Genomic DNA, 16,330 nt, shown 5'->3' on the forward strand with positions numbered 1-16,330 from the left:
TATTTACTAGATAATAGTAGTTGAGTCAACGTTAATAACCTGATGTTTTGTAACTACTCTGGTTATATATAGAATTTCTTGCTTATTAAAAAATATATAGTAAAGAATTAGGGGTATGGGGGGGCATATCTGTAATTTGCTCTTAAAAACAGTTCAGAAAAAAAAAAAAAAAAACAGTTCAGAAAAAAACCACATACACAAACACAGGAAGAGAAACACACAGAAAGGGGAAAAGGAAGAGAGGAAGCAAATACAGTAAAATTTTAATATTTGGAAAATGTAAGGAAGAGATTTGGGATTTCTTCAAACTATTCTTATAACTTTTCTATACATCTGAAATGATGTTAAAAAAATTAAAGAAAAAGCTGTATGCACAAAAGTGTTCATTATAGTATTCATTAGAGTGAAAACTTCATTCATTTAATAATTACTGGGCATCTTACACTCTAGGTGGTGTGCTGGACATGATAAATACAATAGTGAACAAGCAAGGCTAGTTATGTGGCTTATAGACTTGAGAAGTTTCCTGGGATTTAATATTTGCAGGGCTCAAACTGGAAAAGTTGGCTACCTTCTATAGAACTTAACCATGATGTCAGCATATAGAAATGTTTAGGAAATTACAGTACGATCATTTGATATTAAGGCAAATCAAAACTAGAAAAGTAAAGACTATAGTAACAGAGGAAGATGTTAAAAGATATTAAGTTAAAAAAAAAAGCAGGATACACTGTAAATACTATTAGAATTGTACATCTATGTACACATAAAAAAAGATATAAAAACAGTACTCATGATGACTGTCTTTCCTATTTGAATTTCCCATGTTAAAAATTTTAATGATTAAAGAAAAATTCCATTCCAACAGTTACTAACATTTCAGAAAATTGTCATAATTAAATGTACATAAATGGGCCAAGTAATTGAGTTTAAGAGAATTTGATTAGTCAGTTAAGATCACCAAAATTTTTTTTCTAATTTCCAGCTAGTTTCCACTATGTATATCTTCTTAAAATTACCTTTTGCTTCAGATTTGTGCCATTTAAGAAATGCCATTTAATGTGCCATTTTATGAAATCTGCAAAGCTACTTGTTCTTAATGTCTGAACTATTATGACTTTTTTTTCAACAGAAGCGTATCTTTAAACCTAATGTAATATGACTTATAATTTGTTTGGAAGGTAAAGTACACAATTTACCAGTTAATGCAGTTAGGGTAGACAGTAACTGCCGCAGAAGCAGGAATTTCATGTTCCTGGTGACCAACACAATAGCGACCGATCACCAACAGTTTGCATATTAAGCTAAGGTGCTGAATACGATACACTCTGGAACACAAGTTTTTAATTTACCTCTAAGACTTCCAGAAATGGCAAGCCTTGGTAAGGTGAGAGCTGATGAGGTTTGTCATTTATAAACCTTGTATTTTACTAAAAACTGAGTATGTTTATTTTGTGAGAGGAAAAGTTTATAGTTTCACCGAATTTTCAAAGAGGTCAAAGGCCCAAAAGTTATCAAAGGTACTGCTCTGAATAAACAATATTATGAAATTTTCTAACTTAGAAATTTAATAACTACATAAAACCATTTAATCCAATTTTTACATCATGGTTAAGTCACTTAAAATATGAGTGGAAAAAAATCAAATTTCCCAACTCCAGGTTAAATTTAAGCTTGATTATGAAAGATCATAAATCTATCCAATGATTTACTAGCATATATATCAACCTGGTGAATAATTAGAGAATGTCTTCTGCAAAATGTATCACTAAAAAACTTCTGATGACAATACTAATTTATTTTAGATGTATCTGGAAAATGTGCCATTTAACAGAAAATATTTATTCATTTTTACCATGAATGTATCAAACACTAAGCTAGGCACTGACATTTCAAAAATGATAGTCACATCTTTTGAGATGTACAAAGTCTATTGGAAAAGAAAGAAGTATAAAAATTGTTTATAATATAGGCAGGTGGAAATAATTTCCTGGAGTAGCTAAGCAGTATACATCCAAGAAGAACTGATATCTCAGTTGGAGTAGTTTCATCACTAACAGAAAGAAGTGAAGGCTAGGATGGACACTACACTGTGGGATGTTTACAAAGGTACAGAGGATCCTTCCTGTGTTTTGAGGATAGGATGGAGAAAAGATGAGTGGAAGATAAGGTCCAGACTGTAAACAGTTTATGAATTCATGGTGAATTTGGATGTTTTCCTGAATGCAAAAAGATGAAGCTATTACACATTTTCAAGGGGAGGAGAAGTTAACTGGAAAAAAAGTAACTCTGGGCTTTCCCCGGTGGCCCAGTGGTTAAGTCTTGGTGCTTCCACTGCAGGTTCAATCCCTAGATGGGGAACTAAGATCCTGCTGCATGGCACAGCCGAAAAAAAAAGAAAAAAAAGTAATGCTGAGAAGCAATGTAAAAGACAAACTAATGTGGGAAAGAAAAAAAGATAAAATCTTTATGTGAAAGCATTCTTTCTGGAAAAATGTATTATGCCTGATACTTTTTTAAGAGTTCAGGTTTTCACATATAACTTTTCTTTTAAAAAAGCAATATATATTTTTAGTTAAAACCTTAGTTTACAATTGAACGGCAGATTCTCACAGAAACATCGCGGGCCTACTGCTTGGCCGCCGCTTACCTGTAACAGAGAGGTTAGTCACCGCAGCGCTGGTTAAAGGGAGGACTGGATTGACCGTGAGGGTCGTCGCTGCGCTGCTCGTCACAAGGCTGGGTGTGGTTGCCACCTAGAGGTCCAAGTGAAAATATGCAAAAGCATTTAAAAACCAAAATTTAAAACTTTAAGTCCATACTGTAGATTTATTTTTCCTATAAACATTTTTAAAATTCCAGATACAAGAGAATAAAATTAAAGTGTCCAAAAAGCAATGATTTTACTAATTAATCTCTGATCTTGGAATTGAGAAAACTGACTTATGTTGAAAGGCTGCTTTCAGTAGATGGTTTTTCACTAATATTACAAATGGCTTTGTCCAAGTTTTAATAAGAAATTAATTTAAAAATTCCCATATTTCAGTTATGTTGAATAATACTCTAAATCATTAAAAAACAGTACACCATTGTAAGTGATCTAAACAAGAAAACTCTTCAAGGGGATCATAGAATTTGGAGTTCTTGTTTATTACTTCTATTTTCAGCTATGTGGGGGCAAGACTGTCTTGATTTTGTTTTTAATGAAATCTCATTATGGAAAGAATATAAAACAAATTTTAAAAAATGGACAGTTTCTTTTTTTGAACTAACATACATATTGATACACTAAAGTAGGAAATACTGCATTCCTTCTATCCTTCTATCCCTTCTCCCTTCCTCCTTCTAGTACAAATAAATCCAAAATACAAAAGTCATGTACATAAAACAAAAATACCTAATACTATCATTTTCATAATTACTATCTCATGAACTTTATGATTAAAGTCTTACCAGTTAACAATCAAAGCTTTCACTTAACAAACGAGGAAGTGCTATTAACGATGACTTTAGTTTGAAAAGTCTCCTTGGCATGGAGTAATATTAAATTAGAAATAAATTAACAAGACAGTATCATAAACGCAAACTCAACAATACCCCCATCTTGGAATCCTGGGTGGAAACATGGCATCACATCCGCAATTATCCTAAAGATCAAGCGAGTCACATGACGACTACACGTCCCTCCAGTCTAGGAGTACCATTTTAACGCTAACAGAGAGGTTACTCAGTAAGGTACAAACGAAAGGCCCACATCAATACAAACTCAAGAGTGAAAGGTTATCTGGGAATTCACTGTCACCTAACCATGTAAGTAAAAGTTTAACAAATTGAGCCTTTAGAACCCAAAAAGAATAAAGGGAAACTATTTTTTACATAATTGAAATTAGCTGCAAACTGACTCTCACTTATAGAGTAACCTAATAAACTATAGCAGAGAAGAGAATAATGGAACTGCAATGAAACAGGAAAGGATTAAAACTGTTTAAAAAAGAAGGATCAGTTAAGTTCTTGGGTTAATGACAAGAGATTTCATTACTTTGGTAACATTTAAAATATAAATTTATATACCTTTATTCAACATGAATATATATAATAGATTCCTATAATGATATAAATTCATTTGATAGGTCATTCATAATGTAAACATTGGCCCTTGAGCATGCGCCCTTGCATCCCATCCTTACCAGTGAGGCTGGGCTGGGGAAAACTGCTTTGATAGGTGAGCTGCTGGTCCCACCACTGCTAGGTGGGTTGATTCTTTTTTCCTTCTGGCGGCGGTTACAAAACCAAACACGTATTACCTCCTTTTCCATGTTAAGTTGATCAGCAATCATGGTGATTTCTTCCGAGGTAGGCTTTTGATTCTGAAGGGGAAAATAATAAAATCATCTGTTGGAAAAACTTTCTGAACTACAGGCATAACCATGTCATTAAATGAATAAGCAAACAGGAGGAGAAACAAGAGAATGAAGTTGGGCTATACAGGGTCATATCACTCCACTTCTAACAAAAAACTTCTATATTCTAATAAACATACATTTATTAAATGCAGTCATATTAACTTAGAATATTATTCTTGAATATATATATATGTATATTTGTAAGGGTAATTAATCATGAATGAAATTAATGCTTTATTTATTAGTGAGAATTTAAGAATTTTTCCAGTGCTTCATACACATAATCTCATTTGGACAATGTGAGGAAGGAAGAGTTCTGGTTCCAAACACTAGAATTTAGCCAAACCAAACCACCTGTGTTTTCCCTGTACACAACATTAGTATTACACAGATAATCCCGTGTACATGAAAAGTAAAAACCTCACTAACCTCCAAGAAACTCTTCTCTAAGGCCACACGAATGTTGGTCTCTATGCTGGTGCGTTTCTTCCTCCTACGGTTCAAGCCCTCAATTCCCATCCCTGGAGAATTCAGGGCACTTGGGCTGGAGAGAGCTGAATCAGATGAGAGGTTCTCTGTAAGAAAGAAGAAAACACGTAAATCAAATTAGCTGAGCATGATTCATGCACATAATATACATATTAACAACAACAACCAATCAAAATATTTTAGGCTGAAAGCAAGTATGAAAGGTTATTGTAACTTGTATTAAAATATGCTTACTACCATGGATCTTTCCACTGCTCTTATTGGCATTCTCTGTCTCAGGATGGTTCATTATATTGTCACTGCTATTCTTCGATTTGTTTCTGACAAAGCAGTCTACTACTCCTCTCTATACTCTAAGCCCTACCTCTTCTGCTTTTATGAGACAGCTCTGCTCTTCTGTTTTGGTTTTGCTTGCTCTTTTATTTATTAACTCTAAGGATGAAAGCAAGAAAACTTGGAAATTACTGTTAAATGTTTATCTTGCAAATGACCTCTCATTTTATTTCACTGGTATTCCTTCTCCTTTCCCTCAAACCAAACAATGAAACACTTTTAAACCATTTAAAATTTAAACAAGATTCAGTCATTTAATAGTTTAATGACCCTGAGCATGTCAGAGACATCTCTGAGTTTCTTTCCACTCTATGTTCTACGAAGGGAACAGACCAGCAGTTCTCACCTGTGGAACTCAGTAAGATTACAGATGCCGAGGCCGTATGTAGAACAATGAAATCAGACTGTTTAAAGCTGAGAGTTACAGGTTTGTCTTTGCCAAACACCTGAATTTTGTTCACATCTACAATGAGAACCACAGTCTAGGGAATCTCTATGATTCCTTACAGCTCTCACGGTCTATGATTCTGTGACTCAAAATTCAAAATTTCCAAAGGGAAAATGCAGCACGAAGCATGTAAGTTAAAACTAATAGCTCAATTTTTTTAATGTATAAAAAGGTGGTCATTTTTTAAAAATCAAAGTATAATTGATTTACAATGTTATGTTGGTTTCAGGTATATAGCAAAGTGATTCAGTTATACATACATTTTTTCAGATTGTATTTCACTATAGAGTATTACAAGATGTTGAATATAATTCTCTGTACAATACAGCAGCTCTTTGTTGCTTATCTATTTTATGTATAGTAGTAATTCGTATTTTTTGTATTTATTAAACTCATACTCCTAATGCGTCCCTCCCTCCCTCTCCCATTTTTGGTAACTATAAGTTTTTTTTCTATGTCTGTGATTCTGTTTCTATATGAATACAGATTCATTTGTGTTATTTTTTGGATTCCACATATAAGTGGTATTATATAGTAGTTGTCTTTGACTCATTTACTAAATATAATATTCTCTAGGTCCATCCATGTTGTTGCAAATGGTAATATTTCATTCTTTTTTATGGTTGAGTAACAGTCCATTGTATATACATACCAGTGTGTGTGCTCACTTTTAATAACAGAGCAGAAGTACTATCAGGAACAAATTTATAAAAATCCATGGAGGAAGAAACAATAAACTTATCTTTCAAGTTTATTTAAATGCATAGGCCTTCTTATCCTCTTCACCTTCCTTCAACTGTCTCTCATTCTGGGCTCAAATACAAGAAATGCTCCAAAGCTAAAAACTATTGCTGATTATGTAACCTTGCAATTACTAGACTATTTAAATGAATTAGATCTCTAATTTATGCAGTCATAATTTATGTTGACCCTCCCAAGATTAGTGAGCTTCAAGATTCTGTAGTATCAATAATGTAAAAAGAAATATAATCCCCATTTATACAACAATCCCTCCTGTAAAATTTCAATGAACAAGAAGGAAATATATATATTTTTTTATATATTCACCCACCTGCATCATTTAGCCACTTCTCCAAAAGTGGCTTTAATTTGCACATGTTCTTAAAGCTGAGGTTCAAGGCTTCGAAACGAGAGATGGTAGTTTGGCTGAAGTCATTTCCATACAGTTTACCCATAGCAAGCCCAACATCACCCTGCACAATAATACAGAATAAGAAAAGAGAGAGAGAGAATATTCATGTAATGCTTATGGTCTTTACTCGAGGGTGCTGCTCCAGTAACTGTTCTAGACAAAGAATCAACAATCATTCCATTTACTGGGTTTCACAAACATCCATCCCTAAGCTGAGCACAGTATTCCAGTGAAGGTTCTTGTTAATTAGGCCTCAATGGTGACAACATTCAAAACTGTCCCATATTCTTTCCATATTGAATCTTTTCTTAATAATTGAAATATCAAGTATTTCTGCTAACTCTCAAAAGGTAGTGCTGATATTCTACCAAGTAATTGATGCAACCAAAGTGATCTAAGTGATCTTTAAAAATCAGCTAACCTGTATCACCTACAGGGTTAATAGATATAACTATCTGGATAACCTTGGATATTTCTGAACTAGTCCAACTTCACATAAATCACTTAAATCTTAGAAACCATGCTTCGTTCTTTAATTTTTTGTTTCTGGGAGCTGTGAAAAAGTCTCCTTTGTGCTCTTAGTTTGGATTTCAAAGTTTGTTACAAAAACCAGGTATTCTAAAAAGACTACTTCTATACCCATTATAGAAATTCACAGTAGAGAGTTTTGACCCATTTAGTCAAAACCTTTATGGGCACTGGAAACTTGGTAACCTTATAGCAATAGAACAATGATCCCTTGAATATACTGCAAAAAATATCTTTCTCTATAAGCCTTTGAAATGTATGGAGGGCTTTTCCTCCAGCTGAAACCTCTCTTATTGTATATATATAGGTAATACAAAGTGTTAGTTGCTCAATTGTGTCTGACTCTTTGTGATCCCATGGACTGTAGCCTCTGTCCATGGATTCTCCAGGCAAGAATACTGGAGTGGGTTAGCCATTCCCTTCTCATGGGATCTTTCTGACACAGGGATCGAACTTGGGTCTCCAGCATCACAGGCGGATTCTTTACTGTCTGAGCCACCAGTTAAAAAACAGAAATAATTCACACTCTCATTTCAAACAGTTTAGTGACAAGACAGAAAGGCAACACTTCTGGTCCAAAATACTACATAGCTAATTCTACTAAGACAGCCAACTCCCAACTATCTTGGCAACACTCGTTTTGAATTAGGAATATCTAACTCCCTTGATTTATCTCCCCCTACAAAATACCTTTTGGATAGAACATTGTCTATTAGCACTTACATAAAGGGTTAGTCAGTGAAAAGAAAGAATATTTCTTTTTAAACTCCATTTTCTCACTGGTGAGCAAATTGTAACAAAAAGCTTAACAGAAGAGAAATGTTGGATAAAGATAAAATGAGACTTTGAGAATACCTGAACTCCAACTGATCTATATTCTAATCTTTCCCATAGAATAGATACCAGCTGCATGTATAACTTAAATTAATTCAAAGCAGCAGATAAATTAAAATTTTAGTTCCTTAGCACCACTAGCCACCTTTCAAGTACTCAATAGGCACATGTGGACAGTGGTTATCCTACTGGACAGCACAGATATAAAATCATACAAGGTTTTTTTGACAGCTGCGAATATACTATCTCATAGAAGCGGAACAGAAGCAGACCATCACATTTAAATAATTTCATTGACTAAAAAGCAACAGATGCCTCAGTTAATGTACTAATTTTCACTAATTTGATATAAGCTTGGTTTAGTGCTTTTGTAATACACAACCACCTTGGGTTCTCCCTCACAGAGTAAATGTTTGAACAGTTAATTCATACATAATCTGAACTAAATAATATTACTTTTTTTTTTTAAAGCAGAGAAAAAAAGGAATGAAGATTGAGATTAGGAAATAATGAATGTATCACATGTGAGGGATGGTGTTAGAATATGGCATGCCTCCTAATTATGTAATAACATCTACAGCAGTCCTTTAAAAACAAATTATGTAGTTAGAAAATACTGTTTAAAACACCTAATACATGTATATTTACTCAGAGAACAGTAATTTGTTTGTTTCAACTAATAACTCAAAAGTCTAACTTACCCTCTGAGTGAATGTGTATAAACTGGATACAAAGCAATGTTTTAAAAAACTACAATTGAGGTATCTGACATAAAACATGTTGATCTTCCCATTCTGCATCACTAATGTGTGCCTTAATCCACACAGTCAAGGTTTGTGAAATGTTGCCACTGCTAAGTCAAAGTCATTTTGAAAAATAAGGAAGAGTTGTGCCAAAGAATAGGATAAAACCAAAAGCAGAACACCAGATCACAGGGAAGCTCCTTTATCAAAAAGAGAGGGACTTTCCTGCTAGTGCAGCGGTTACGAATCCGCCTTGCAATCCAGGAGACGTGGGCCACGAGCTCGCACATGCTGCGGAGTGATGAAGCCCGTGCAATACGGTGAGAGCCCGCAGGCCACTGTGAGAGGTCCTGCACGAGGCGATGGACCTGTGTGCCACAATGAAGACCCCACACAGCCAAATACACAAATACTAAAAAAAGGAGAGAAAGAGAGAGACAACCCTGGCAGTGTGTTGGGTCAAAAGCTGCAGAAAGGCAAACCACCATTTGGTATAAAAGTTAAAGGTTTTTAAAAGCCTTAACAGCCTTGCCACATCACTTGGGCAACAATCTCCTAGGAAACGAACAGTAAGCTATACTGATAGCTTAAGAGCTGAAGCACTGTTAAACATGCCAACCTTATACTTATTTAAGCTTATTAGTTTATTTCTATCAACCTAGTTCTATATTATCTTAGCTTTCTTTTTTAAAAGCCAGTCAGATGGTTTAGATAGTTCAAAAGTACTAAAATAGCTGTGAATTACAATTTGTTTCTTCATAACTGAGACTCTTCACAAATATGCATTTTCTCTAAAATTATTATATCTATTAAAAAACACTTTATGTTCTCAATATATAATGTTTCTTTGAGCAAAAATAAATCACCAAAGAAATATAAGGAGCAAAACGGTATCACCCTTGATGTTTATCTACCAGAGTAGGTGGTATGTTGCTACACTTTCAACATAAACTAATTTGGATAATATTTTAATGCTGGCTTAAATTTCAAACAGTAATTATATTCTCTGGGGAAAAAACCATCAGGCTTTTCCTGATTTTATTGAAACACCCAATCTAATCTATACTTCAGTAATTTTATTTCACCTAATGATCTAGCTATGACCAGTGCGTTCTCTTGGCAGAACTCTATTGGCCTTTGCTCTGCTTCATTCTGTACTCCAAGGTTAAATCTGCCTGTCACTCCACATGTTTCTTGACTTCCTACTTTTGCATTCCAACAACACAACTGAAGACTCTACACATGGACATCACCAGATGGTCAACACTGAAATCAGACTGATTATATTCTTTGCAGCCAAAGATGAAGAAGCTCTATGCAGTCAGCAAAAACAAGACCGGGAGCTGACTGTAGCTCAGATCATGAACTCCTTATTGCCAAATTCAGACTTAAATTGAAGAAAGTGGGGAAAACCACTAGACCATTCAGGTATGACCTAAATCAAACCCCTTTTGACTACACACTGGAAGTGAGAAATAGATTTAAGGGACTAGATCTGATAGAGTGCTTGATGAACTATGGACGGAGGTTTGTGACAATGTACAGGAGACCGGGATCAAGACCATCCCCCCCAAGAAAAAGAAATGCAAAAAAGAAAAATGGTTGCCTGATGAGGCCTTACAAATAGCTGTGAAAAGAAGGGAAGCAAAATGCAAAGGAGAAAAGGAAAGATATACCCATTTGAATGCAGAGTTCTAAAGGACAGCAAGGAGAGACAAGCCTTTCTCAGTGATCAATGTAAAGAAATAGAGGACAACAATAGAATGGGAAAGACTAGGGATCTCTTCAAGAAAATCAGAGATACCAAGGGAACATTTCATGCAAAGATGGGCTCCATAAAGGACAGAAATGGTATGGCCCTATCAGAAGCAGAAGATATTAAGAAGAGGTAGCAAAAATACACAGAAGAACTGTACAAAAAAGATCTTCACGACCCAAATAATCATGATGGTGTGATCACTCACCTACAGCCAGACATCCTGGGATGTGAAGTCAAGTGGGCCTTAGGAAGCATCACTGTGAACAAAGCTAGTGGAGGTGATGGAATTCTAGTTGAGCTATTTCAAATCCTGAAAGATGATGCTGTGAAAGTGCTATACTCAATATGCCTCAAATTTGGAAAACTCAGCAGTGGCCACAGGACTGGAAAAGGTCCATTTTCATTCCAATTCCAAAGAAAGGCAATGCCAAAGAGTGTTCAAACTATTGCACAATTGCACTCATCTCACACGCTAGTAAAGTAATGCTTAAAATTCTCCAAGCCAGGCTTCAGCAATACGTGAACCATGAACTTCCAGATGTTCAAGCTGGATTTAGAAAAGGCAGAGGAACCAGAGATCAAATTGCCAACATCTGCTGGATCATTGAAAAAGCAAGAGAGTTCCAGGAAAACATCTATTTCTGCTTTATTGACTATGCCAAAGCCTTTGACTGTGTGGATCAACAATAAACTGTGGAAAACTGTGGAAAATTCTGAAAGAGATGGGAATACCAGACCACCTGACCTGCCTCTTGAGAAATCTGTATGCAGGTCAGGAAGCAACAGTTAGAACTGGACATGGAACAACAGACTGGTTCCAAACAGGGAAAGGAGTATGTCAAGGCTGTATGTTGTAACCCTGCTTATTTAACAGAGTACATCATGAGAAACTCTGGGCTGGAGGAAGCACAAGCTGGAATCAAGATTGTCAGGAGAAATATCAATAACCTCAGATATGCAGATGACACCACCCTTATGGCAGAAAGTGAAGAACTAAAGAGCCTCTTGATGAAAGTGAAAGAGGAGAGTGAAAAAGTTGGCTTAAAGCTGAACATTCAGAAAACTAAGATCATGGCATCCGGTCCCATCACTTCATGGCAAATAGATGGGAAAACAGTGGCTGACTTTATTTTTTTGGGCTCCAAAATCATTGCAGATGGTGACTGCAGCCATGAAATTAAAAGATGCTTACTCCTTGGAAGGAAAGTTATGACCAACCTAGATAGCATATTAAAAAGCTGAGACATTTTGTCAACAAAGGTCCATCTCATCAAGGCTATGGTTTTTCTAGTGGTCATGTATGGATGTGAGAGTTGGACTATAAAAAAGGCCAAAGAATTGATGCTTTTGAACTGTGGTGTTGGAGAAAACTCTTGAGAGTCCCTTGGACTGCAAGGAGATTCAACCAGTCCATCCTAAAGGAGATCAGTCCTGGGTGTTCGTTGGAAGGACTGATGTTGAAGCTGAAACTCCAATACTTTGGCCACCTGATGGGAAGAGTTGACTCATTGGAAAAGACCCTGATGCTGGGCAGGAGGAGAAGGGGATGACAAGATGAGATGGCTGGATGGCAATACCGACTCAATGGATATGGGTTTGAGTGGACTGTGGGAGTTGGTGGACGGGGAAGCCTGTGTGCTGCGATTCACAGGGTTGCAAAGACTCGGACACAACTGAGTGACTGAACTGTGAATGATCTTGCGTCATTTTACATAAATGTCATTCAGTTTAATTCTTTTCCTGCTTTATTTGTGACACATTAATCAAAGAGTAAGTCAGCAGGATGGTTAGAACAACAAGCTATATACCTAGAGGCCTGTTTAAACCATTAAATTCAATCCACTTAAAAAACCCTCTGTTGGGTGATATTTTAAAATTTAATTTGGATTTTGATTAATTTGGAGTTTTCATCTTCAACAGATTCCTATTTAGTTAATCAGCCTCAGTTTGGTATTACTCTGTGTCTGTGTGTGTATGTGTTTCCATTACGCTTTCTTTTCCCCACAAACTATTTTAAACAAGTCTTTCAAATATTTCCCCTTTCAGCTACTATAACAGGAATAAAGTAATCTTTATTTCTCTCATTCTTACTTATATATAACACGAAGGGCTAGAACCAAATGTTTTTCAAACGACACAGCTTAATGTAACAGTAAATTATATATTTATACATGAATAAAAATAATGAAAGTCTAAACTTATAAATGCAGGAAATGGCTAAGAAAAAGTTACAGTCCAAAATTAAAAACAAACCTGAGGAATATACTGCTCCTTAGAAGTCTTTTTGGACATGGAATGCAAGTATTTGAACCTGGCCAAGGAAGGAAGCCTGTTAAAGGTAGGTTCGTCCTACCTGAGTGAATCCAAGTTTGATTCGTCTTTGTTTGAAGGTCTTGGCAAACTGCTCAAGCTCCTCAAGGTCGCTGGGCTCCTCCAAGCTGGGAGTGTCAATCCGCTTTGGTGTTGCCTGGCTCTGTGGAAGCGTCTGAATTGGGGTTGCTGCTATTGTGCGTGTTGGGGTTGCTGGCTGTTAGAAAAGGAACAGAAGGATAAGAACAAACATACACTAAGAAATTTAAGTTTATATCTGGAATGCTGCAAGTAAACAATTTACAGGAATAGCTATATTCAAGAACTATGAAGACCATAAACACTGCGGCAGGTACAACCTAACACCCAGTGAGAAAAGCAGAGTGCAATGTTATATACACTACAATTACAGTTGAGGTTAAACTCGTACATCTGTGGAAAAGACTCGAATATACACAAATGAAATCCATTATCCTTGAGTTTTCAAATGGTCTGAATACATGCATCTCATGTCATTTAATAAATCAGTCTTCACTTTTAAGAACCTGTATCACAAATATGCCACTTAAACTATAAGTTTCAAAACAGCAGGAACCATCCCTGTCTTATCACTATCCTATCTCCTACTTGAAATAGAATATTATAAAAAACAGGATTATTAAAAACTATTTTAAGGGGGAAAAACAAATCACCTATAGTTTAAATAACTTAATAGCTTCATTTCTGACTATTTGTTCAAGTTTTCTTCCATACAGCTTCATTTTTACACTGTTAAATTTATCCATAACCTCTATACGTTTTCTTTCTCCCTCACATCTACCGATAACATTTGTTAACCTTAACTGTAATTATAGTAACAAAATTTTATACTCTGCTTTTCTCCCTTAATATTAGGTTTCAATTTTTTCTACTATAGTGTTTCATTCATCCTAATTGTCAAAGGTGGGCTGAAAGGTAATATTATCAAAATAATTTATTTAACCATTTCTTTATCGTTAGACATTTTTCACTTGTTTTTACTAACATAGATGATACCACAATGAAACACTGTGCATACAGTCATTTTTTCCACCTTTCTAATTAGTTCTTTGAGATAAATTCACAAAGGATTATCTGTAACTGGATAAAGAGCATACCATACACAATTTCATGGCTTTTGGTATGCATCATAATGCTGGTTCTCAGTATACAATGTTCTCCACATGATTGGTGTTAGCAGTTTTAAAAAATGTTTTACTAATTCAGGAATAAATTGTACTTTGCTAATGCCTTAATTCATATTTCTTATTACTTAAAGCCAAAATTTTCCCATGGGTTAATTATTACCTGTACTTCCTTTCATGTGAATTAACTTCACATCCATAACCCATTTATATATTAATGGTATCCTTATTCTCAAAGAGCTCATCAAATGTTATTGATTAAGCCTTTGTCTGTTGTATTAATAATTTTCTCATTCTGCTTTTCTCCTTTTATTTTTCAGTGTATGTAAGTTATGAATTATCATTTGGGTGAACTATTTTTTCTTCCTAATATCTACTGTTGCTTCAAATCTGAGAAAGCTTTGACTTATTTCTAGCTTGGATAAAGTTCCTTTTAATATCCTGTTTCTTCCATGTCTTTAACAATGGTTAATTATTTAAATCCATCTAAAGTTTATTTGGGGACATCAGGGTGTAATCTGTCTTGTTTGACTCACAGGCTCTGAGCAGAAGCCTCCCTTCTGAGGCATCAGTAGTGAGAGGAGCTGCCCTGACCGCATCATAACTGCTCAGTTAAGCCTTCCTGTGAACAGAAGCCCAGGTGAGAGATGACAGGACGGGATTACAGCTGAAGTCTCTGGTTATGAGCTTTTTTTCTTATGATTTTAATGTGTCATATACCCATAAATTTTACCTCATTAGTAATATGCTCTCTCCAACTGAACTAACCGCCCCTGAAAACTACCTATTAGGAATTACACATGCCTACACTTCGGATAAGCTCCTCCCTACCATCCCTCTTCAATGAAGACAACAAAATTAATCTTTCTGGGGTGCTGACACTGGGAAAATTTTAACCTGAACACCTGGAGGAGCCCAAAACTTGACCAACCAAGTTAGAGTCCTATGTGGTTATAACTTCCCACTGAAACTGGTTGATGGTTAGAGATGTGTCTCAACTGTCAGACAATTGCTTTATTTCCAGGCTTGAAGTAGCCCCATTCTCAAATAATAAAGGACTAAAAATAGCTTGGGTACCTTTTGGTGGAGTGGTTACAGATAAGTTACCCCAACTCCAGAAACCTCAGGCTGGACTGGGCCAGATCTAGAAATAGTAGAGTAAAATTCAGTGAGCAGGGGTCAGGATGACGTTATCAGCCCTGCTACTGTTTACAAAGCTCACAGGTCAGAAAGGAATTGCTGCTATAGGTTTTCTTTTCAACCTCATTTTTGTAATTCAGCTTATTCACAATTAAATGCACCACTTAAAAGTGTACAGTTGGATGGGTTTTGACAACTATATTTAGTCATAAAACTGCTATAAGCGATTAAGATGCAGAAAATTTCCATCACCCTCAAAAGTTTCCTGGGCCCTTTGTTGTCAATCCTCACCCCTAGCCCCCATCCCCTGGCAACCAGTGATTTGATTTCTGTCCCTACAGCTTTGTCTGTTGTAAAATGCCGTATAAATGGAATCATGCAGTATACAGTTTTTTATGTCTGTCTTCTTTCACCTGGTATAATGCTTTCGAAATTCATACATGATGTTGAATGTATCAGAAGTACATTTGTTTCTATGGCTGAGTAGCAATCTATTGTATAGATATGTCAAAATTTATGCTATCTATTCACCAGTTGATGGATGTTAAGGCTGTTCATAAAAGCTCTATGAACATTCATATACAGCTCTTTGTGTGAGCAAATGCACTCATTTCTGAGAGTACAGCTGCTGAATCATGAGGCGTATTTAACTTGGGAAGACTGCCGAGCTCTTTCCTAAAGTGTCTGCATCAATCCGCAACCCCAGTGGCAATGTTTAAGAGCTGGGTTTGCTTATATTCTCATCAACACTTGGTACTATCATAGTCTTTTTAATTATGCCTGTTCTTCTGGGTATGTAGTGATATTTCATTTGCATTTTCCTCATGACTGATAATTTTGAGCATCTTTTCATACACTTATTGGGTATTTAATGTGCCTTCTTTGGTAATATATCTTCAAATACTTTGCACACACCCCCTTAAAAAAAAACAAACAGGTTGTCTTATTGTGTTGTGTGAGTTTTTTATATAAACTGGATATAAGTCTTTTATTAGATATAAGTTTCAAGAATATTTTCTTCCAGTCT

At 35.6% G+C, this 16,330-nt stretch overlaps 1 protein-coding gene across 3 annotated transcripts in view; it reads right to left on the reverse strand.

Annotated features, from left to right (window-relative positions):
• POU2F1 (POU class 2 homeobox 1) overlaps window positions 1-16,330 on the reverse strand; it is a 196,256-nt gene that overhangs the window by 25,064 nt on the left and 154,862 nt on the right. For all 3 annotated transcript variants that reach the window (XM_070462735.1, XM_020889221.2, XM_020889223.2), the window contains exons 9-13: window positions 13,044-13,217; window positions 6,746-6,887; window positions 4,833-4,978; window positions 4,188-4,367; window positions 2,651-2,756 (exon numbers count right to left, since the gene is read on the reverse strand). In XM_070462735.1, the coding sequence (XP_070318836.1) occupies window positions 2,651-2,756; window positions 4,188-4,367; window positions 4,833-4,978; window positions 6,746-6,887; window positions 13,044-13,217 (748 nt within the window). The remainder of the gene's footprint in view (window positions 1-2,650; window positions 2,757-4,187; window positions 4,368-4,832; window positions 4,979-6,745; window positions 6,888-13,043; window positions 13,218-16,330) is intronic.

Source organism: Odocoileus virginianus, unplaced genomic scaffold (genome assembly GCF_023699985.2).
Source record: "Odocoileus virginianus isolate 20LAN1187 ecotype Illinois unplaced genomic scaffold, Ovbor_1.2 Unplaced_Scaffold_12, whole genome shotgun sequence".
NCBI classification, from domain to species: domain Eukaryota; kingdom Metazoa; phylum Chordata; class Mammalia; order Artiodactyla; family Cervidae; genus Odocoileus; species Odocoileus virginianus.